Consider the following 22328-nt stretch of genomic DNA (forward strand, 5'->3'; position numbering starts at 1 on the left):
TGTGTGTGTGTGTGTGTGTGTGTTTGACCTGTTTGAAGAGCTGCAGCTGGATGGCGTTCTGGAGGAACGGTCTCATGGCGTTGGATCGGTGGTTCACAAAGGTTTCCTCGTTGAATGTGATTGGCTCTCCCTGTGTGCAGGAGAACAACAGCTGTCACAGTGATGGCTGACTAACCCAGTCCCCATGTCATAGACAGAGACCACAGGCACCACGCTCTCTACTAAGCCGGCTTCTTCATTAGGCTCTGAGCAAATTCTTCAGAAAAGTGGGTGGTCCGATCGGTGGAGTCCACTCAGTCAAGAAGAACAGATTGTTATAATGGAGAGCTGCAGAGACTCTAAGAACGGCTCACAGCACAAAGCAACACTACTGCTGCAGATACGGCCATAGAGAAATGCTGGCAGAAAGAGACTGATTGTGTAAATTCATAAGTGAACATATTTATCTGACTGTTTGTTTGTAACGTGACAGCTGCTGTTAGGGTAAACATACTAGGGTTAGGGGTTAGGGTAACAATACCAGGGTTAGGGGTTAGGGTAACAATACCAGGGTTAGGGGGTTGGGTAACAATACGGCTTTAGGGGTTTTAGGGTAACAATACCGGGTTAGGGGTTAGGGTAACAATACCAGGTGTTAGGGGTTAGGGTAACAATACCAGGTGTTAGGGGTTAGGGTAACAATCCCCTGGTTAGGGGTTTAGGGTAACAATACCATGTTAGGGGTTAGGGTAAACAATACCAGGGTTAGGGTAGGGTTAGGGTTAACAATACCAGTGTTAGGGGTTGCTAACAATACAGGTTAGGGGTTAGGGTAACAATACCAGTGTTAGGGTTGGGTACAATACCGTTAGGGGTTAGGGTAACCAATACCAGTGTTAGGTTAGGGTAACAATACCAGGTTAGGGGTTAGGGTAACAATACAGGGTTAGGGGTTTAGTGGTAACAATACCAGGTTGTTAGGGGTTAGGGTAACAATACCAGGGTTAGGGGTTAGGGGTAACAATACCGGGTTAGGGGTTAGCGGTAACATCCATGGTTGGGGTTAGGGTAACAATACCAGTGTTAGGGGTTAGGGTAACAATACCAGTGTTAGGGGTTAGGGTAACAATACCAGGGTTAGGGGTTAGGGTAACAATACCAGGGTTAGGGGTTAGGGTAACAATACCAGGGTTAGGGGTTAGGGTAACAATACCAGGGTTAGGGGTTAGGGTAACAATACCAGGGTGTTAGGGGTTAGGGTAACAATACCAGGGTTAGGGGTTAGGGTAACAATACCAGGGTTAGGGGTTAGGGTAACAATACCAGGGTTAGGGGTTAGGGTAACAATACCAGGGTTAGGGGTTAGGGTAAGAAAAGCATGGTTAGTAGGGCTGTTACCATATTATGGCCAAAATGATAATCACGATTATTTTGATCAATATTTTGATTACGATTATTATCACAATTATTTGTTGATTTTAACCAAAACAAATTTTATAGTCACATATGCTATTTATAACTGCTTTCACATCCATATTGTGCTACATTCCTCTTATGTTGAAGATGTATGTTGTACATACATACAGCTGCAACACATGCATTATGCAACTCATTATGAATGGGTCCAGCGTGCTCCGTCTCACATGCTATTTCTCTACAACCTGAAGTTAGCTGCATTCAGTAACTTCTTCTGTGTGTCGCCGTGACCGCAGAGTTACCACGGAAACACTGGTACAAACACAGGTCTGCCTCTCCTGCATAACAATATACAGCTGTGTTAATAACAATTAAAACTGTAGACAAGTGTCAGGAGCGTGACACCGGCGCTGTGTGGCGGAGCTGCAGGGAGGGTAAGACACTGCCGTTGTCTGAAAAACAACAGACAGGACAAAATGTTGCGTTTACTGGTAAACTGGTAAACCTTGAGACCGACGTATAACCGACTGCTATCTGTTGAGTTTTCCTCCCGTTTCTCTGTCCTCTGGGACTGTCTCCATCTAGAAACTAAGCTGCACGGTGCAGGGACAACTCGGACTGGCTCAAGATCAGACAGTGGATTACGGAGCGGTAGATTGGCTTTGTAAAAAAAAAAAAAAAAAAAAAAGTTCAATGAAATGGAAAAAAAAAAAAAAAAATCGCTTGATTACGCAAATTTGATCGTGGGAAGCCAAAATCGTGATCGTGATTAAAATTCAATTAATTGTGCAGCCCTAATGGTTAGGGTAAGAATACCAGGGTAAGCCAATCAGAGGCAGAATAAGGTGGGCCACAAGGCATGTCCTTTGACGTTCACACATCTAGCAGATCCGATCTAGCACATCCCCCCCCCCCCCCCCCCCCCCCGTGTCTTCTCTGCTGCTCTACAGGCGTACTGACCGGCTCGATCTGCAGAGCGTTCCTGTAGCTGCCAAACAGCGCCGCCTGGCTGCGGAGGAAGGCTCGGGCCACGCCGTCCCCGGTGGTTGTAGAAACCTTCCTCAGACGACTCTTGAGAGAGGAGACCTGCGGGACATGAAGTCACAGAGGTTAGGACACCAAGTTCATCTGTCAGTGTCCCCACCCTGAGCGCTGCCCGAGTCCCTCACCACGTCGCTGGGCAGGCTCTGCAGGTCATCGTAGGGGCTTTCCAGGGTGTTGGTGTCCACGTTCAGCAGCACCACATCATCCAGAGCCATGCCTCGAACCTTCTACACACACACACACACACACACACACACACACACACACACACACACAGTCAACTCAAGTCACAGAGTCACGTCGTCAGTAGCACATGAAGAAGGGTAAAACAATCTTTGTTTTATCTGCTGGATGACACCCACCTCCATCAGACTGGAATGGACTCCGATCAGGTAGGGCATGGGGGCGCTGAAAAAAAAGGGCCAGTTTCATACAACAGCATGTCAAGCTTTCTTCATTCAGCACTGGTTTGATGCCACCCTAAGTAGGATTCCTATCCTAAGATAACATTGTTTGGTTTTCTACATGTTTCTGTAAGGCTAAACGTCCTAAATGTCCTCCGCGGCTTGGTTTGAAAATATTTTCTAATGTGCAGTCAGCTTTTGGCACAGACTTAATGTACAGCCCTATCTGTCTTATAGTTTTTTTTTAAATTTCCAATGGGTCCTATACAGAATAACCCATGGCCAGGTTGGCTCAGTTGGTAGAGCAGGCGCGTATATAGATAGAGGGTTGGCTCAGTTGGTAGAGCAGGCGCGTATATAGATAGAGGGTTGGCTCAGTTGGTAGAGCAGGCGCGTATATAGATAGAGGGTTGGCTCAGTTGGTAGAGCAGGCGCGTATATAGATAGAGGGTTGGCTCAGTTGGTAGAGCAGGCGCGTATATACATAGAGGTCTATGCCTCGACGCAGAGGTCCAGGGTTCAACGATTTCCTGCATGTCTTCCCCCTCTCTTTTCCCCTTTTCTCACCTAGCTGTCCTGTCCATTAAAGGAGAAAAAGCCCAAAAAAAGAATTAAAAAGATATGTATATGTATATATAAGATGCCATAAGATGCCATGCCGTGTGCATACTGACCAGCAGTAGTCCAGCAGATGCGGCGGCAGGACAGGGATGTACACATGCTGCCAGTGCATGGGATACAGCATGGCTGTGGAGCCATGGACACACGCTGTTAACTGGGGACAAAGACAACGTGTCAGACACATAACTCAAACAGCAATTAGAAAATATATGAAACATTATAATATATGATATGTTTACGTTTTACAGAAGGATGCATGTGTCAGAAGGTTTCCTTTATCAGTTGTCCGAGTCATATGAAAACCTCATGTTTTCTTTGGGATATTCTACTAAAGACGACGTACTGTCTGGCTTTGGTTATTGGTTTGACTTTGTTTTGTATCAATTAGGGCTCAAAAACATAGGGAAATGATCTGATTTCACCAATATGTGACTAGGATTTAGTATCATTGTGATGTGAATCGAAGTAAGAAAGCCTTCCAGATGGGGGGGCAGAGGGTAAACGCTGTGCATCTCAGGACTGCTGATGACTGACAGACTGACACAGGGCTGTGGGGGGGAGAAGGAGCTCTACTTACAGTGCTTAGTTTGCTACAGCAGATGAGGATTCGACGTTCATAAAGCATACTAGCGTACAGATGAAGCATGTTATTGACATCTACTGCTACAAAGTACTCGGTTAGGTTTCTCTGCAGGGTCAAACACAACAAGAGAAAAACAAATCAGAGAGTTAGTAGTTGGGTAAAGACCAGTGGACCAGGATTCAGTTTGATCACAGAACTCAGTATCAGCTCAACACATATGTATTACATCAATCCTGGACTAGTGAAGGCTGCAAGTGTAGAAATCTCACACCCCATAACTACAACATAGTAGAGCTAAGGTAGCTCTTGCTATCTCATTATTACCACATATCAGGCAAAAATATCACTTCTAGATCAAACATGTGACTTAAGACTTTCAACATTAAAAAAAGTCACAATGTTAGATCTAATCTAATCTGTCCATGTATTCATTCATTTTCACGGTTAGAAATGGACTTCCACATATTTCTGTAGTACTGTCAGGTTTTTCATCAAATCTGTTAGCAAAGGTTTCAAACTGCAGGACAAAGACCTGAGTGTGAGTGTGTGTGTGTGTGTGTGTGTGTGTGTGTGTGTGTGTGTGTGTGTGTGTGTGTGTGTGTGTGTGTGTGTGTGCGTGCGCTCACATTCTCAGGTATGGTGGGCAGTTCCCTGATGTCAGGCACAGTGAAGAAGGAGTGCTGCAGGAAACAGAGAGCAGAGGGCCAGTCAAAGCCAGAGAGGTCTCCTCTACTACATGCGTGCATACTACATGGTGAGTGTAGGAATTATCCTCCAACCAATCACAGAGACTCACCACGCCCAGATGAACCGGGACGCCGGGCTCGGGGACAGGCAGCGTATGCAGGGTCACCAGGAACTCCTGCCACTGGCTTTCCTGAAACATTCACAAGATTCTAAAGCCACGCACTGGCAGTTTGAAAAAGACATGATGTAACGCCACAAACAGAAACACAACCCCAAAGTCACAGTTCAGGCCAGTTCCGACCAAAGACTCGCGACGAGACGAGTGTAATCTTGCAGCTATTTGAGAGTGGACACACAGCTACACTCTGGGCGAGACCAGTGGTGTAGTGTAAGGTCTTTACACTGTACTACATAAATATATGGACCAGAATGGACACATGAAAGTGTCCATTCAAAAGACATTTCCTGCATTCTGATACTCTTTAATGCACCAGTTTACAGTGGAATTACCTTTATTTAGCCTATCGAAGGAAAACACAGATGACAGTTCAAAATATATCAAAAATATAATGGAAATATGTTGTTTGTATCATCTTTAAAGTGGGTATATGGAAATCCTGGAGCCGTCTTAGTGCGTTTACTGCGTATATGGGCATATCACGTAGACTACACCACTGAATGTGTCCCAACACAACGTCACCTGGCCTTTGATGGTGTAGTCTGCGAGGACATTCAGCAGCTTGTAGAAGACTTCAAACCAGGGCAGGTAGCTGAGAGGACAGAAACACAGACATACATTCATTCATTCATGAAATGCATTCATTACTGCGTGTTGCTACCATAGACTGTAGGGAAACACTGACCTGAGGATGCAGTAGCAGGTGTGAGCTCCGGAGGAGAGGCGACAGAAGCCAAATCTCTGTTTGCTCTCGATGTCGGTCAACACAAAGGTAAAGTTCTGACCCACCTGGTTAACTGTCAGACTGCAGACGGAGACACGGACAGAGACAGGGAGTGTGCGTGTGTGTGTGTGTGTGTGTGTGTGTTAATGTGAGGGTAGTGCAGAGAATTACAATTCAAAAGGAACACATACAAACAACAAATAAATCACAAAGCCAAAATGTTTTTAATGGTTGGTGTTGGTGGGGGTGGGGGTGGGGGTGGGGCTGTGGGTTGACTGTTGGTGTGGAATATGGGGGCGGAGTTCAAATGCTAGAGAGATTCCACAAGGCTCGTTGGAGATGAACTGCACCTCGCCTGTAGTGGATGAGAGCAGGCGGCAGCAGCCGGGGGCGGGGACATAAAGCTGCGGTAACGTGGGACAGTTTCCAGCCGTTTGCTGCAGCCTTCAGGCTGGACAGGAAGGGACATGGTCCGATTCTGATTTAATGAAAAGTAATCAGACCCATATACGGTATCAGCTTGTACACAGTCTCCACTTGTTTTAATTATGACAGAGTAGCTGTCATAATGCTCTACATGTGATCTGGTGTTGATGTTAATTAACAACAGACTGGAGATTTAGTCTCTGACTTCTAAACGTCTCTACCAGCCACAGCATGTGTTCTGTACAGAATGAGCCTTTAAATCAGACTAATAGCAGTTAAAATCCCTCCGATTCTAAATCAATAAAAACTTTATCTTTAACGTCATCATGTTGAGTCGATTTTGAAGCTGTCCGCTGTTAGATCAGCTGAGAGGCCGGCGTTTCCCAGCATGCTCTGGGTCCGCCTGGGTCTTGCAGTTGGTGAAAAGCTACATACGTAGTACAGGAACCATTCACACACTGTGGCCGAGGCTGCCGTACAAGGCGCCACCTGCTCATCAGATACACACTCACACACACATTTACACTCTGATGGCACAGCATCGAGGGCAACTCGGGGTTCAGTGTCCCAAAGACACTTCGACATGGGACAGCAGGGCCAGGGATCAAACCACCAACCTTCTGATTGGGCAGGCTTTCCCACTGAGCCACAGCCACCCGTTACACAAAATACATGAAAAACAAACACATTTCTGTGTGTGTGTGTGTGTGTGTGTGTGTGTGTGTGTGTGTGTGTGTGTGTGTGTGTGTGTGTGTGTGTGTGTGTGTGTGTGTGTGTGTGTGTGTACCTGTCCATGCTAAACGGGAAGCAGAACTTGGGCACAGTCTGAAGTGTCTCCTGTGGGGACAGATGTAATGATCACAGTGAGTAGTTAGATGGTGAGGGACAGAGCCCTTCTCTTCTCTGCTTCATAGTGGTCAGGTTCACCCAACCCAACCTAGAACTGGCTCAGGTCTGATGGGACCAGCTCTTAGTTCTGCTGTGATGCTTTTAGACTGCCGGGGACTTCCTTTGACACACTGAGCTCCTCTCTCCTTTATCTCATCATGTCCCAGTCATCCATGTCCCAGAAATGCTTGTTACTGCTCCAGGGGGTTATTTCCCAGAGTCCTTGTGTTTTTTTGCCTTACACATTTCCTTGGATCAGGGTGGCAACTGGATCATGGTTACAGCTGCTGCCGTGGTCCTGCCGTTATCCTTATTGTTACTATAATTACCAGTGTTTATACCAACTGCTAGAATTATGATTCATTATATTTGTGTGTTTCTGTGTCCCAACCGGCAGACGACCAAGGGCTTCTGGCTGTTTAAAGGACATGTTTCCTCACCACTAGACCTGCATGATTAATCGTTATATAATATTATTTGCAATCTCGATTCACCACGTTCACGATTTAATTTTTAAATTCAATTTTTTTTTAAAGACTGCAAATTATATTTTACACTGATGATTTTCCTAGTCAGTATCCTTTTCAAGCCATCAACCGTTAGGGTAGAAGTCAATGAAACCCAATGAAACCAGTATTGTTTTCAATAAATAAAAAACTCAAAATGAACTGTTATTATGCACAACAGAGTTACAAAACATTTTCTAGGTTGTAAAGAACTGAACGTGGTCATTTGTTGAGCTTGCAGCATTAGAAGGTCATATGTTCTGAAATCAAAAGCTGTTTCAATCAAGCCCATCTTAACAAAGCCAGGTCCATGTTGCCATAGGACCCCTTCATCCACGGAACTTGTTCATGGAGAGTTTCTGCTTGACTTTCTTTGCAGGATGTGAGAACAGCCTCCCAGAGCCCACTTCCTCCCCCCCTCAGAGATCTTTTGCTCGAGAATGCTCCAAAGGTTCTCAATAGGGTTGAGGTCAGGGGAGGATGGGGGCCACACCATGGGTTTCTCTCCTTTCATGCCCATAGCAGCCAATGACACAGAGGTATTCTTTGTCATTGTCATGAGGAGGATTTTGTTACGGAAAGCACAATTCTTCTTCTTGTACCATGGAAGAAAGTGGTCAGTCCGAAACTCATTTTCACACGTTCAGGGACCCTTGAACAAGCTCTCTCCCCGTGATTCTGGGACCCTAGAGGGGCCTACCAGGAGTGGTCTAGACCTGCTCTATCTGTAAATCATAGAGCCGTTTATACCTGCTCTATCTGTAAATTATAGAGCAGTGTGAACCTGCTCTATATGTAAATTATAGAGCAGTGTGAACCTGCTCTATCTGTAAATTATAGAGCAGTCTAGACTTGCTCTATCTGTAAATTATAGAGTGGTCTAGACCTGCTCTATCTGTAAATATATAGCGTGTAGACCTGCTCGATCTGTAAATTATAGAGCGGTCTAGACCTGCTCTATCTGTAATTATAGAGCGGTTAGACCTGCTCTATCTGTAAATTATAGAGGTTAGACCTCTCTATCTGTAAATTATAGAGTGGTCTAGACCTGCTCTTCTTAAATTAAGAATGGTTTAGACCTGCTCTATCTGTAAATTATAGATGGTCTAGACTGCTCTACTGTAAATTATAGAGGTCTAGACCGCTCTATCTGTAATTATAGATGGTCGACCTGCCTATCTGTAAATTAACAGAGTGGTCTAGACCTGCTCTATCTGTAATTATAGAGTGGTCTAGACCTGCTCTATCGTAATTTAAGAGTGGTCTAGACCTCGCTCTATCTGTAATTATAGAGTGGTCTAGACCTGCTCATCTTTAATTACAGAGTTTTCTAGACCTGCTCTACCTGTAATTATAGAGTGTCTAGACCTGCTCTATTCTGTTATAGATTTTTATGATCTGACATTATACAGAAAATTGAACTAAAAAGCTTACTTGTTTTATTATCTGTGACATGTCTACGGTCAGCACCACCAGGGACATAGACCCAGTCCTCGTGGGACATCCTGCCACAACACAGCACACACCAGACATATGACCCAGTCCTTCTGGACATCCTGCCACTAACACAGCACACACACCAGGGACATATGACCCAGTCCTTCTGGACATACTGTACTGCCACTAACACGCAGACACCAGGACATATGACCCCGCCTTCTGAGACATCCTGCCACTAACACAGCACACACCAGGGACTATGACCCGTCCTTCTGGACATCCTGCCCCTAACACAGCACACACCATGGACATAGACCCAGTCCTTCTGAGACATCCGCCACAACCAGCACACACCGGACATATGACCCAGTCCTTCTGAGACATCCTGCCACTAACACAGCACACACCAGGACATATGACCATCCTTCTGGACAGCCTGCCACTAACACGCACAAACCAGAGACATATGACCCGTCCTTCTGACATCCTGCCACTAACACAGCACACACCAGGACATTTGTCCCAGTCCTTCTGGGACATCCTGCCACTCACACAGCACACACCAGGCATATGACCCAGTACTTCTGGGACATCCTGCCACTAACACAGTACACCACCAGGGACATATGACCCAGTCCTTCTGATACATCCTGCCACTACACAGCACCACACCCGGACATATTACCCAGTCCTTCTGGGACATCCTTTCACAACACAGCACACCAGGACAATGACCCAGTCCTTCTGGGACATCCTGCCACTAACACAGCACACACCAGGACATATGACCCGTCCTTCGGGACATCCTGTACTGCCACTAACACAGACACCACAGGGACATATAACCCAGTCCTTCTGGGACATACGTACTGCCCCTAACACGCACACACCAGGGACATATCCCACCAGTCCTTCGGGACTCCTTTCACTAACACAGCACACACCAGGGACATATGACCCAGTCCTTCTGAGACTCCTGCCACTAACCCAGCCACACCAGGGACATATTACCCAGTCCTTCTGGTACCATCCTGTCACTAACACAGCACAACACCAGGGACATATGACCCAGTCCTTCTGGGACATCCTGCCACTAACACAGCACACACCAGGGACATATGACCCAGTCCTTTTCGGACATCCTGCCACTAACACAGCACACACCAGGGACATATGACCCAGTCCTTCTGGTAAACACCTTACTGCCACTAACACAGCACACACCGGACATATGACCCTCCTTCGGGACACGTACTGCCACTACACACGCACACCAGGACATATGACCCAGTCCTTCTGGGACATCCTGCCACTAACACACACACACCAGGGACATATGACCCAGTCCTTCTGGGACATCCTGCCACTAACACAGCACACACCAGGGACATATGACCCAGTCCTTCTGAGACATCCTGCCACTAACACAGCACACACCAGGGACTATACCCATCCTTCGGACATCCTGCCACTACACAGCACACACCGGGACATATGACCCAGTCCTTCTGGGACATCCTGCCACTAACACCGCACACACCAAGACATATGACCCAGTCCTTCTGGACACCTGCCACACCACGCACACCCAGGGACTATTACACAGTCCTTCTGGGACATCCTGTCCACTCACACAGCACCACGAGGGACATATTACCCAGTCCTTCTGGGACATCCTGCCACTACACAGCACACACCAGAGACTATGACCCAGTCCTTCTGACTCCGCCACTAACACAGCACACACCAGGACATATGACCCAGTCCTTCTGGGACATCCTGCTACTAACCAGCACAAACGAGGGACATATGACCCGTCCTTTTCGGACATCCTGCCTACAACCCAGCCACACCGGACATATACCCAGTCCTTTCGGACATCCTGCCACTAACACAGCACACACCAGGGACATATGACCCAGTCCTTCTGGGAAACCTGTACTGCCACTAACACAGCACAGACCAGGGACATAGACCCAGTCCTTCTGGGACATACTGTACTGCCACTAACACAGCACACACCAGGACATATGACCCAGTCCTTCTGGGACATCCTGCCACTAACACGCAAACACCAGACATATCCCAGTCCTTCTGAGACATCCTGCCACTAACACAGCACCACCAGGACATATGACCCAGTCTCTCTGGACATCTGTACTGCCACTAACCAGCAAAACCAGGGACATATGACCCAGTCCTTCTGGGACACTCCGCCACTAACACGCACACACCAGGGACTATCCCCATCCTTTTCGGACATCCTGCGCCACTAACACAGCCACACCAGACATATGACCCAGTCCTTCTGGGACATACTGTACTGCCACAACACAACACACACCAGGGATTATGACCCAGTCCTTCGGGACATCCTGCCACTACCACAGCACACACCAGGACATATACCCAGTCCTTCTGAGACATCCTGCCATTACACAGCACACACCAGGGACATATGACCCAGTCCTTCTGAGACATCCTGCCACTAACACACACACACAGTGCAATATTACCCAGTCTTCTGGGACATCCTGTCACTAACACAGCACACACCAGGGACATATGACCCAGTCCTTCTGGGACATCCTGCCACTAACACAGCACACACCAGGGACATATGACCCAGTCCTTTTCGGACATCCTGCCACTAACACAGCACACACCAGGGACATATGACCCAGTCCTTCTGGGAAACCTGTACTGCCACTAACACAGCACACACCAGGGACATATGACCCAGTCCTTCTGGGACATACTGTACTGCCACTAACACAGCACACACCAGGGACATATGACCCAGTCCTTCTGGGACATCCTGCCACTAACACAGCACACACCAGGGACATATGACCCAGTCCTTCTGGACATCCTGCCACTAACACAGCACACACCAGGGACATATTACCCAGTCCTTCTGGGACATCCTGCCACTAACACAGCACACACCAGAGACATATGACCCAGTCCTTCTGGGACATCCTGCCACTAACACAGCACACACCAGGGACATATTACCCAGTCCTTCTGGGACATCCTGTCACTAACACAGCACACACGAGGGACATATGACCCAGTCCTTTTCGGACATCCTGCCACTAACACAGCACACACCAGGGACATATGACCCATCCTTTTCGGACTCCTGCCACTAAACAGCACACACCAGGACATATGACCCAGTCCTTCTGGGAAACCTGTACTGCCACTAACACAGCCACACCAGACATATGACCCAGTCCTTCTGGGACATACTGTACTGCCACTAACACAGCACACACCAGGGACATATGACCCAGTCCTTCTGGGACATCCTGCCACTAACACAGCAAACACCAGGGACATATGACCCAGTCCTTCTGAGACATCCTGCCACTAACACAGCACACACCAGGGACATATGACCCAGTCCTTCTGGGACATACTGTACTGCCACTAACACAGCACACACCAGGGACATATGACCCAGTCCTTCTGGGACATCCTGCCACTAACACAGCACACACCAGGGACATATGACCCAGTCCTTTTGGACATCCTGCCACTAACACAGCACACACCAGGGACATATGACCCAGTCCTTTTCGGACATCCTGCCACTAACACAGCACACACCAGGGACATATGACCCAGTCCTTCTGGGACATACTGTACTGCCACTAACACAACACACACCAGGGACATATGACCCAGTCCTTCTGGGACATCCTGCCACTAACACAGCACACACCAGGGACATATGACCCAGTCCTTCTGAGACATCCTGCCACTAACACAGCACACACCAGGGACATATGACCCAGTCCTTCTGAGACATCCTGCCACTAACACAGCACACACCAGGGACATATTACCCAGTCCTTCTGGGACATCCTGTCACTAACACAGCACACACCAGGGACATATGACCCAGTCCTTCTGGGACATCCTGCCACTAACACAGCACACACCAGGGACATATGACCCAGTCCTTTTCGGACATCCTGCCACTAACACAGCACACACCAGGGACATATGACCCAGTCCTTCTGGGAAAACCTGTCCTGCCACTAACACAGCACACACCAGGGACATATGACCCAGTCCTTCTGGGACATACTGTACTGCCACTAACACAGCACACACCAGGGACATATGACCCAGTCCTTCTGAGAACATCCTGCCACTACACAGCACACAACACCAGACATATACCCAGTCCTTTGGTACTCCTGCACTACCACAGCACACACCAGGGACATATGACCCAGTCCTTTCTGGACATCCTGCCACTAACCACACACACACCAGGGACATATGACCCAGTCCTTTGCGACATCCTGCCCTAACACGCACACACCAGGACATATGACCGTCCTTCTGGACATCCTGCCGCCACTAAACCGCACACACCAGGACAATATACCCGTCCTTCTGGGAACCCTGTACGCCACTAACACAGCACACACCAGAGGGACATATGACCCAGTCCTTCTGGGACATCTGCTGCCACTAACACAGCACACCCCAGGACATATGACCCAGTCCTTCTGGACATCCTGCCACACAGCATACACCAGGGACATATGACCCAGTCCTTCTGGAACATCCTGCACTAAACACAGCAACACCAGGGACAATGACCCAGTCCTTCTGGGACATCCTGCCACTAACACAGCACACACCAGGGACATATGACCCAGTCCTTCTGAGACATCCTGCCACTAACACAGCACACACCAGGGACATATGACCCAGTAATTCTGGGACATACAGCCACTAACACAGCACACACCAGGGACATATGACCCAGTCCTTCTGGGACATACAGCCACTAACACAGCACACAGCAGGGACACATGAGAAATTGATAAATAAATTGGAACACAGAGAAGTCACTCTCACCTGCTCTGTGTAGTCCTCAGGATACTGTCTCCGCACCTCTGGCCCTGTTAAAGAGGACAGACAGAGGAAAGGACTGTTAGAGAAGACAGACAGAGGAAAGAACTGTTTGAGAAGACAGACAGGGGACAGGACTGTTAGACAGGACAGAGGGAGAAGTAATTAATTTAATCATGCATGCATTCATTCATTCATTCATATAAAATCTAGATCTAGAAGCCATATATTCCTTCTGTGATAACTACCATTAGACCACAAGGTTCCACATTTAAAACAGCGGAAGAAGTCAGACAGAAAAGAGTAGTGTGGACATTCAACAGGAAATTAGGAAATTCTTAGAAATACAACCGACAACCTCACTATCCTGGAAATGAGTCACATGTTGCAACCATTATGACTCATAAACTCTTCAAACCAACCAGTGTGTGTGTGTGTGTGTGTGTGTGTGTGTGTGTGTGTGTGTGCGTGTGTGTGTGTGACACCCTGTAAACAGGTGTATATGTCTAATGGCGTTTTTCCACTGCATGGTATCGCCTGGCCTGGCCTGGCCTTCCTTGGTTGGTCCGTGATGATTAAGTCCCTGGTTCCTGCTACCAGGGACTATTTAGTACCCCCTCCGTCGAGGTTCCAAGCTGCTGAGGCGATACCAAAAGGTGAAGAGAAAACCTGCAGACTGCTGATTGGTTGGAGAGAATCGTCACTAATCACTGCGTCCTCATCCCTAGTGACCGATGGGGGGGGGACTACTTAAACACTCCCCATGTTTAAGTAGTCTATCCAGCGGTGTTTTAGATCTTCAGAAACTAAATGTGTCTTCTGGCCAACAGCGACATGCCGAGAATCAAACACACCTTCATGTTCTGTGTGTGTGCTGCGTTAGGTCACGGCAGTTTTCTGCGGCGTCGCCATGACAACCAGCCCCACAGGTACTAATCTGCAATGGAAAAAGGAGGATGGGGCACCGCGGCCGAGTCGAGCCGGGTAGAGCTGGTACTAGCAGTGGGTAAGCGCCATAAGAGTGACCGTTTCATCCAATACGGTCTGAGGTCCAAAAAGGTAAAGCTAGTCAATATTTCACATGAAAAAACCATGGGCCTCATGCAAGCACAGCTTTGTTTTCTTTTCCTAAATGTCACCTTTTTTCTGTGAGGGTTGGTTGTACGAGGGTGCCAATGAACCACTGCTTAGAATCCAGTCTACAGGGACTAGATCAGCCTTGGGATTATGTTATGATCATTTGAGAGTTTTGTGCTGTAATTTAATAAAGAAAAAGCATTGCTCTGCACCTTTAACAATGTGTATGGAACTGACCAATCAGCTGCTTTTATTGTAGCGCCAAAAGGTGCGGTGAAGGATGTTAGGTGAGAGTTAGTTTCATCTGGTCAACAATAATGTTTGGATGTTTGTCAGGGGGGGTAGGGGGGGCAGTGAATATGACCTATGTTTTTGGTTTGATTCCCACTGCCATACATCAACCAATGTGTCCCTGAGCAAGGCACTAAACCCCTAGCTGCTCCACAGGTGTGCCACTTCTGACATAGATAGCAATTGGAAGTCCCTTTGGATAGAAGCATCAGCTAAATGACATGTAATGTAGTAATAATGGATGGTTTGTATTGGACACTGCTGACACATGGGATTTATGTTTGCAAATACAAATCTTTTTGTGAGGAGAACATTATGCATTCATTTTGGTATTATCCTGTTGTTGCATCATTCTATCAGCAGGTGGCAGATGGGTTGGCTGAACAGATTATATTATGTCATATTATTTGGGCTTTTTATAAGAAGACCCCAGACATGTTATTGCATATTATTGTATTTCTTGGCAAAATGTATACATCCACAAAAGTATTAAATATTATACACAAAAGTAAAAAAATACTCAATGTAGTGTTACGAAGAATGGTGTGATATCAGGTCTTGCATTAACAAATTGCTCAGTTGTGGGGCGGGGGGGCTCTAGAGAGAAACCTGTAGGGAGAGCCCTATAGAGAAACCTGTAGGGGGGGGGCTCTATTGAGAAACCTATAGGGAGGGGTCTCTAGAGAAACCTGTAGGGAGGGGTCTCTAGAGAAACCTGTAGGGGGGGCTCTAGGGAGAAACCTGTAGGGGGGTGCTCTCTAGAGAAACCTGTAGGGGGAGCTGGTTGAAAAATATTCAAATTTTAAAATTGAAATGAGTATAGAGATGATTGCGAGCATCTGTACCAAACAAAGATGTTTTCTTAGTCTGTAGGATACTACGTCTCTGCAGCACCACAATACTTTATTCACAACGGTTTGACACATATTTAGTCTTTAACAAATATTGTCCCCCCGTGTGATTTGGAAATCCATACTGCACATTCGATAGAAATTATGATAAAAATATAAAATTCATTGTGCGGCCCTAGTAGTCGATATTTTTTTCTGTATACGTCTATTTTGCGTCCATGGTACATTGAGTTTTGGGTTGGTATATTATTTGTTGTATGTTTATTGTTATTGGACCCCCCTCCGAGGAGCTTATTTGGGGTTCCCCATTTCATGCGGCCTGCATACGATCAGTGTCCCTCCTGAAACTAGGTTTAAAGATCCAATGATGACGCGTGAAATAAACCAAACAAATGAATAATATGAATGAAGAGATATATGTATCTATTGTATTTCAGCAACTTTGAATTACTGTTTATGTGTGATAATAAGCCTGACAGTTGAAAAGCCCCCCGCCCTGACCCTGCCCCCCAGAAGAGAAGCTGTGTGTGTGCAGAGCGTTACTCACCGGCGCTGAGTGGGCCTGGGTGGGCCACCTCCACATACACCTCGAAGGGGGACACAGGGCTCTCCCTGCAACACAGCACACTGGACACTGAGAGGGGGCTCCATCACGGTCTGGACCATGGTCTGGACCACGGTCCAGACAAACCACACACACATGGATCATTCCCTCTTAAACTCTGCTTTAGTTCACACTTTTCTACATCCAGCCTAATAATCTGCACGCTGATGTCAGGCCTGCAACAACATATCTATACTAAGAATCAACATGCGCCATAACTGTCACTTTTTAAGATATCGTACTGTCTGTACAGTCATATGTGTCCTTCATTTATCTTCTCTTATAATCTTATGTTTATGCCTTTATGTTAATTTCATGTTGATTTTAGAATGGTTTTTCTGCTGCACGTTTGTGTTGTGAAGGAACAGATTGTAGCTCTATGCCCAAGAAACATTTCCTCTTGGGGACAATAAAGTGTATTTTCTCTATCTATCTATCTATCTATCTATCTATCTATCTATATCTATCTATCTATCTATCTATCCCCCACATGTGTGTAGAGTCTGTAGACATCACTACTCCTGACCAAGGGGTCTAATGCATCACTGTCACAGTGCACGGCGTCATGAAGCCCTGGACAGTAGTCAGTGATGTTGTGATGGTGCAGTCACTTTCCTACCATTATGATGAAATATCATGAGCTCATTATACACATAAACACAGAATAACATAAACCATGGCCTAGGATGCCCCAGTTCACCCACAGCTGGAGTCAGACTGATGGGAGCCTGCAGTGTCGACATGAAGGAGCAGAGGAGGGACAGAGGTTCTATGTTCTATCTAACATCTGGGGGCCACACACACACACACACACACACACACACACACACAACACACCACACACACACACACACACACACACACACACAGATATGTCTCATCTTGTGATAACCGTTAGCAGACCAGATGAGCCACCTTAACGCTTAGTGGAGTCAGTGTTTTTAGCCTGTGTCGCAACAAGTCCAGCGGGCCTATCGTTCCTTCTCTCCCCTAAGAGAGGCTGCGTGAGGCGGGCTGCCGGGCCGCGGCGGCCGGCTGCAGGCAGCCTCAGGGCGGACCCTCTCACCTGATTCGGGAGCCCATCCTGAAGCGGCGGCGGGCAGCGGAGTCTGTCCGGAGCTGTGTTCCCAAGCTAACCTGATGCTAAGCTGTCACACACAGCCAGACACCGCCATATCTGTCTGCAGTGACGCGGAGATCACGCTCCGCGCCGCGCTGTATCATGGGACATTGATTATGTTGTAGAAGGGCGGTCGGTCTTTGGTGGATGTGTAGACAGTTCCGTGTAAAGCTACAAACTACAACTCCCACAACACCGACTCAACACCATGGGAGGGTAGGCCGTTATTTACTGCTGCTGTAGTCTACCCATAGACCGTTATGAGTCCACCATACTGTGTGTGTGTGTGTGTGTGTGTGTGTGTGTGTGTGTGTGTGTGTGTGTGTGTGTGTGTGTGTGTGTGTGTGTGTGTGTGTGTGCGCACGCGTGTGTAGTGCGTGCAATGATACATGTGTTGACTCTAGAGTAGGTCTAGACCACACTCTATAATTTACAGGTAGAGCAGGTTTAGACCGCTTTATAACTTACAAGGACCCAACAGTTCTAGTAGTTTCCTCCAGAGCAGCAACAGTACGACAGTGGTGAGGAAAAACTCCTTTTAGGGGGAAACCTGGGACAGACCCAGGGTCTTGGTAGGCTGACGGCCGGTTGGGGGGGTGATGAACAGTGGCAATAACGGCCACAGTAAAAGATAATGGAACAGTGACTAGAAATAGTTTGTTGCAGTTCATGGCAATGCAGGTTCCAGCAGAGCGTAGCAGGAAGTAGATTCTGGAGCCTGTCTGATCCCCCAGCAGTCTAAAACTATTACAGCAGAACTAAGAGAGACAGGGTAAAGAGAGGAGCCTGGTCGGGCTGTACTGCCCTCCCTCTCTCTGGTTTTATCATATTGATTATATGGTAGATGAATCTAGAAGCAGGTGGGCCGGTCTAGGCGGACACCGCGACTCCTCACTCCCTAACAATGAGCTTTATCAAAGAAGAGAGTTTACTCTTCAATGTGGTGACGGTGTCTGCGTCCCAAACCCAGACCGGGAGCTGATTCCACAGTAGAGGAGCCTTAAAATTGAAGGCTCTGGTCCCCGGACCCAGACTGGGAGCTGGTCCACAGTAGAGGAGCTTGATAACTGAAGGCTCTGGTCCCCGGACTTAGACTGGGAGCTGGTCCACAGTAGAGGAGCCTGATAGCTGGCTCTGGCTCCCAGTCTACTTTAAGAGACTCTAGGAACCACAAGTAACTCCAAGGAATTCTGGGAGTGCAGTGCTCTAGTGGGACAATAAGGCTCTAAGAGCTCTTCTAGATAAGATGGTGCTTGACCATTTAGAGCTTTGTAGGTCAGGAGAAGGATTTTAAATTCAACCCTGGATTTTACAGGAAGCCAATGCAGAGAAGCTAATACAGGAGGAATATGATCTCTTTTCTAGTTCTTGTTAGAAGACGCGCTGCAGCATTCTGGATCAGCTGGAGAGTCTTAAGGGACTTATTGAGCATCCTGATAATAAAGGATTACAGTAGTCCATCCTGGAAGTACCAAATGCATGGACTAGTTTCTCAGCATCGTTGTGAGACAGGATGTTCCTAATTTTGGCAATGTTACGAAGATGAAAACAGGCTGTTCTTGAGGTTTGTTTTAATAATAAATAATAATACATTTTATTTAAAGATGCCTTTCTTGGCACTCAAGGATGCCGCACAGGGAATTCATATACAAAACAAAACAAAAACAAAAACTATACATAATAAAACAGCAAAACACATACTATACAACAACAAAACAAAACAAATATTATACAACAGCAAAATAAAACAAATACTATTCAGCAAAACAAATACTATACAGCACACTATTGGGTTTAGGGGGGCGGTAGACCACAGCAATGATGGTTGGAGTGGGACCAGACAACTTGCAGACAGCAGATTCAAAGGAGCTGGAGACAGGGACAGACACCGGCGAGACCTTCCACTTCTCACGGTAGACCTCCTCCCCGGCCAGAGCCACGGGGTTGACAGATGTAAACAAATCCACTAGGAGTGGATTCCTTTTAATTCAGAAAAGATGTTGGGCTGTTGCCATGTCTCGGTTAAACAGAGAAAGTCTAGCCCACGATCGGAGATGAAGTCCTGGATGAGATGTCCCTTGCGTGTCAGTGAGCGGATGTTGAGCAGAGCGAAGTTGAGTGAGGTGATGTCACAGCTGATGACGGCTGGTTGGTAGAGCGTGGAGGGCGACGAGAGCTGATCATTTTCCCATTGTGTCCTGTATAGCCCCTCTTTTGTTTCCCTTTGATTTAACTGATCTGAGTCGGGGGGGCAGACACTGTGGTTATTAGACTATGAGTGGGCGACTGACCCAGTGGAAGCACTGCACCTCTGATTATTACCAGACTTGGGTTGTCATGGTTTATGGCTGATAATAGACTCTATCAGATTTTTTGATATGAGAGCGGCTCGGTCCAAAGTGGGATGAATGCCGTCTCTCCTGATCAGACCGGCCTTTCCCCAGCACGCCCTCCATACCAGATGGTAATGGAGGATGTGAGGACAGTCTGCCCATGTGCTCGGCAGTGGCAGCAGCGTACCAGATGGTGATGAGGCTAACCCTACCCCAGCAACCCCTCTGTGTCTACGTTGGACCCTACGGTGTGGCCAGACGTCACTTCTCAAAAATTGCAACGACACATCGTGGCGACGCACGTCTCTCGGCCATGGCTTGGTAGCGTTGCATTCCCCTCAACTCGTTTCCGGTTTCTCCTCCATAAACAACATGAAATCAAGGAGGTTTCTCTCACTACGACTCTAGAGTCAGTACTCACCCTGAAGCTAATCGCCACCACCCTCTCAATTCTCCCTCCCCCACCCAATCCCCACACACACACGCCGGCCAGTATAAAAACCAGGCCAGTTATGTAGGCTATGGCGAAAGCTCTGCGTGGAGCCTCTGCAGAAGCGTAAAACCGCCTTAAGTTCAAAGTATAAGGGTGCAGAGACCCACTAGAAGACTTGATCCATAGTAAGACAACTGCTATTGAGCTACATGTGCTGAGAGTGGGCAAAAACATGTTCACAGTCACAGACTTCCGATCAGAACGTCCCGAACTGTCAAGGGTTGGTACACTGAACACCAAGAAAAACAGCCCTATTAATCCGAGTGTAGCACCCACTGTACAACCCCTGAGACGTGTTCTGCAGGGGAAAACAAATAAAGCTGTCATCAGAGAGATGTCCAATTCCCCTGGTGTACAAGGGATGCTCAACGGTTCAGTCACCTTCAGCAAACTGTACGTAAAGCGGGGCTTCCACCAACTAGAGCTCACACCAGAAGCGAGAGGTGTCACTGCAATTGTGGTACGCACTGGCACATACACATACAAGAAGCTGTTCTTTGGTGTTTTTGATCCGCTAGTAGCTACATATCAGCATGAGATTGGGACAGTTTTGGCTGACATGGAGATGGTAGAGAACATTCCTACAACATGATGGTTCATGACCTCGACCAGGAGCGATCAGCAAAGTCATGAAGTTGTGATGAGACTGAGAGCTATGGGCTGACCCTGAATCAAATGTGTCAATTTGATTGTGTCAAATCAATATGGAAAAGTTAGAATTCATGAGCATGCTGCTGTCAGAGAAGAAGAAAGAGTGTGCAGACTTCTGTGTTCAGTGGTGTAATACTTCAAATCACCTGAAAGGGTTTTCACTTTACAGGTGGACCTTGTCAGGGTTAATTACTGGAATTTCTTGCCTTATTTGGGACCATCAGCTGTGTTGTGAAGAAGTCAAGTTGATACAAACAACTGATTGGACAACTGTTAGAATTCATATTATGGCAAGAACCAATCAGCTAACAAAACGAGTGGTCATCATTACTTTAAGAAATGAAGGTCAGTCAGTCCGGAAAATTGAGAAAACCTTGAATGTGTCCCCAAGTGCAGTCGCAAAAACCATCAAGCACTACAACGAAACTGGCTCACATGATGGGGTGACCAGACTGTCCCCGGATTCCAGAGCCAGCGCTGCTCAGAGCTCAGAGATGTTTTAGAAAGCCGTATTTTACCATGCTAAAATTACTGATTATTTACATGGAGTCTGGTGGGTTCAGCAAATGCAATTTCGCGGACTTTTATGTTTTAAAAAAAAATCTTAATCTTTAACAGGAAGGTCGACCTCCTTAGAAATCCTTTCCCTAATGTTGTCACTTAGAATATTAATCTGAGTCTGTTAGTAGCAAAGCGAGCACTTTTATGAACGTAAATACAACCTGGACAAGTATCCTATTAACTTCCATTGTAGCTTGTTTCTCTGCTGCCGACAGCAGCGACCTTGTTTAATACTGCATCAATCAATAGTTTTTATTGTATCTGATACTCAATGAGCTGCTGCAGAAACAAGCCTGAAGCAATAAAGCAAAAGCTCTCAGATAAAAGTGGTTCAGTAAACATTACAACATTCCCCTCTGAGGTGTATGAAGTAGCAGCAGGGGGGATTCTGGGATCAGACCTTTAAGGGGGGAATGAGAACAGCTCTAGGTCTAGTGTCCCCGTTTTAAGTTTTACAAAAATAAAAACATGGTGTGTTTTGGAGGTAAATACGCTTCTGAGCTGAAAATGTCCCTGGATTTTGTCTGAGAAATCTGATTACCTTATCACATGAGGACCGCCCCAGGAAAGGAA

General features: G+C 47.0%; 2 protein-coding genes across 4 annotated transcripts in view; one reads left to right on the forward strand and one right to left on the reverse strand.

Annotated features, from left to right (window-relative positions):
- The window catches only part of LOC116686875 (uncharacterized), a 19926-nt gene extending 15666 nt beyond the window's left edge, over nt 1-4260 (forward strand). Inside the window, exon 4 of the mRNA XM_032511922.1 lies at nt 4249-4260. The gene's annotated coding sequence lies outside the window, so the exon portion shown is untranslated. The remainder of the gene's footprint in view (nt 1-4248) is intronic.
- The window catches only part of dennd1a (DENN/MADD domain containing 1A), a 26197-nt gene extending 8377 nt beyond the window's left edge, over nt 1-17820 (reverse strand). The window contains exons 1-14 of one of the 3 annotated variants that reach the window (XM_032511919.1): nt 17664-17820; nt 16541-16605; nt 13781-13824; nt 6850-6899; nt 5598-5717; nt 5435-5504; nt 4844-4924; nt 4674-4727; nt 4042-4152; nt 3518-3618; nt 2802-2847; nt 2565-2666; nt 2356-2481; nt 29-130 (exon numbers count right to left, since the gene is read on the reverse strand). In XM_032511919.1, the coding sequence (XP_032367810.1) occupies nt 29-130; nt 2356-2481; nt 2565-2666; nt 2802-2847; nt 3518-3618; nt 4042-4152; nt 4674-4727; nt 4844-4924; nt 5435-5504; nt 5598-5717; nt 6850-6899; nt 13781-13824; nt 16541-16605; nt 17664-17680 (1089 nt within the window). In that variant the 5' untranslated portion in view covers nt 17681-17820. The remainder of the gene's footprint in view (nt 1-28; nt 131-2355; nt 2482-2564; nt 2667-2801; nt 2848-3517; nt 3619-4041; nt 4153-4673; nt 4728-4843; nt 4925-5434; nt 5505-5597; nt 5718-6849; nt 6900-13780; nt 13825-16540; nt 16606-17663) is intronic. The other 2 variants (XM_032511921.1, XM_032511920.1) reach the window with 2 other exon arrangements.
- Between the last annotated feature and the right edge of the window lie 4508 nt (nt 17821-22328).

The sequence above is a fragment of the Etheostoma spectabile genome, unplaced genomic scaffold (assembly GCF_008692095.1).
Source record: "Etheostoma spectabile isolate EspeVRDwgs_2016 unplaced genomic scaffold, UIUC_Espe_1.0 scaffold546, whole genome shotgun sequence".
Lineage (NCBI taxonomy): Eukaryota > Metazoa > Chordata > Actinopteri > Perciformes > Percidae > Etheostoma > Etheostoma spectabile.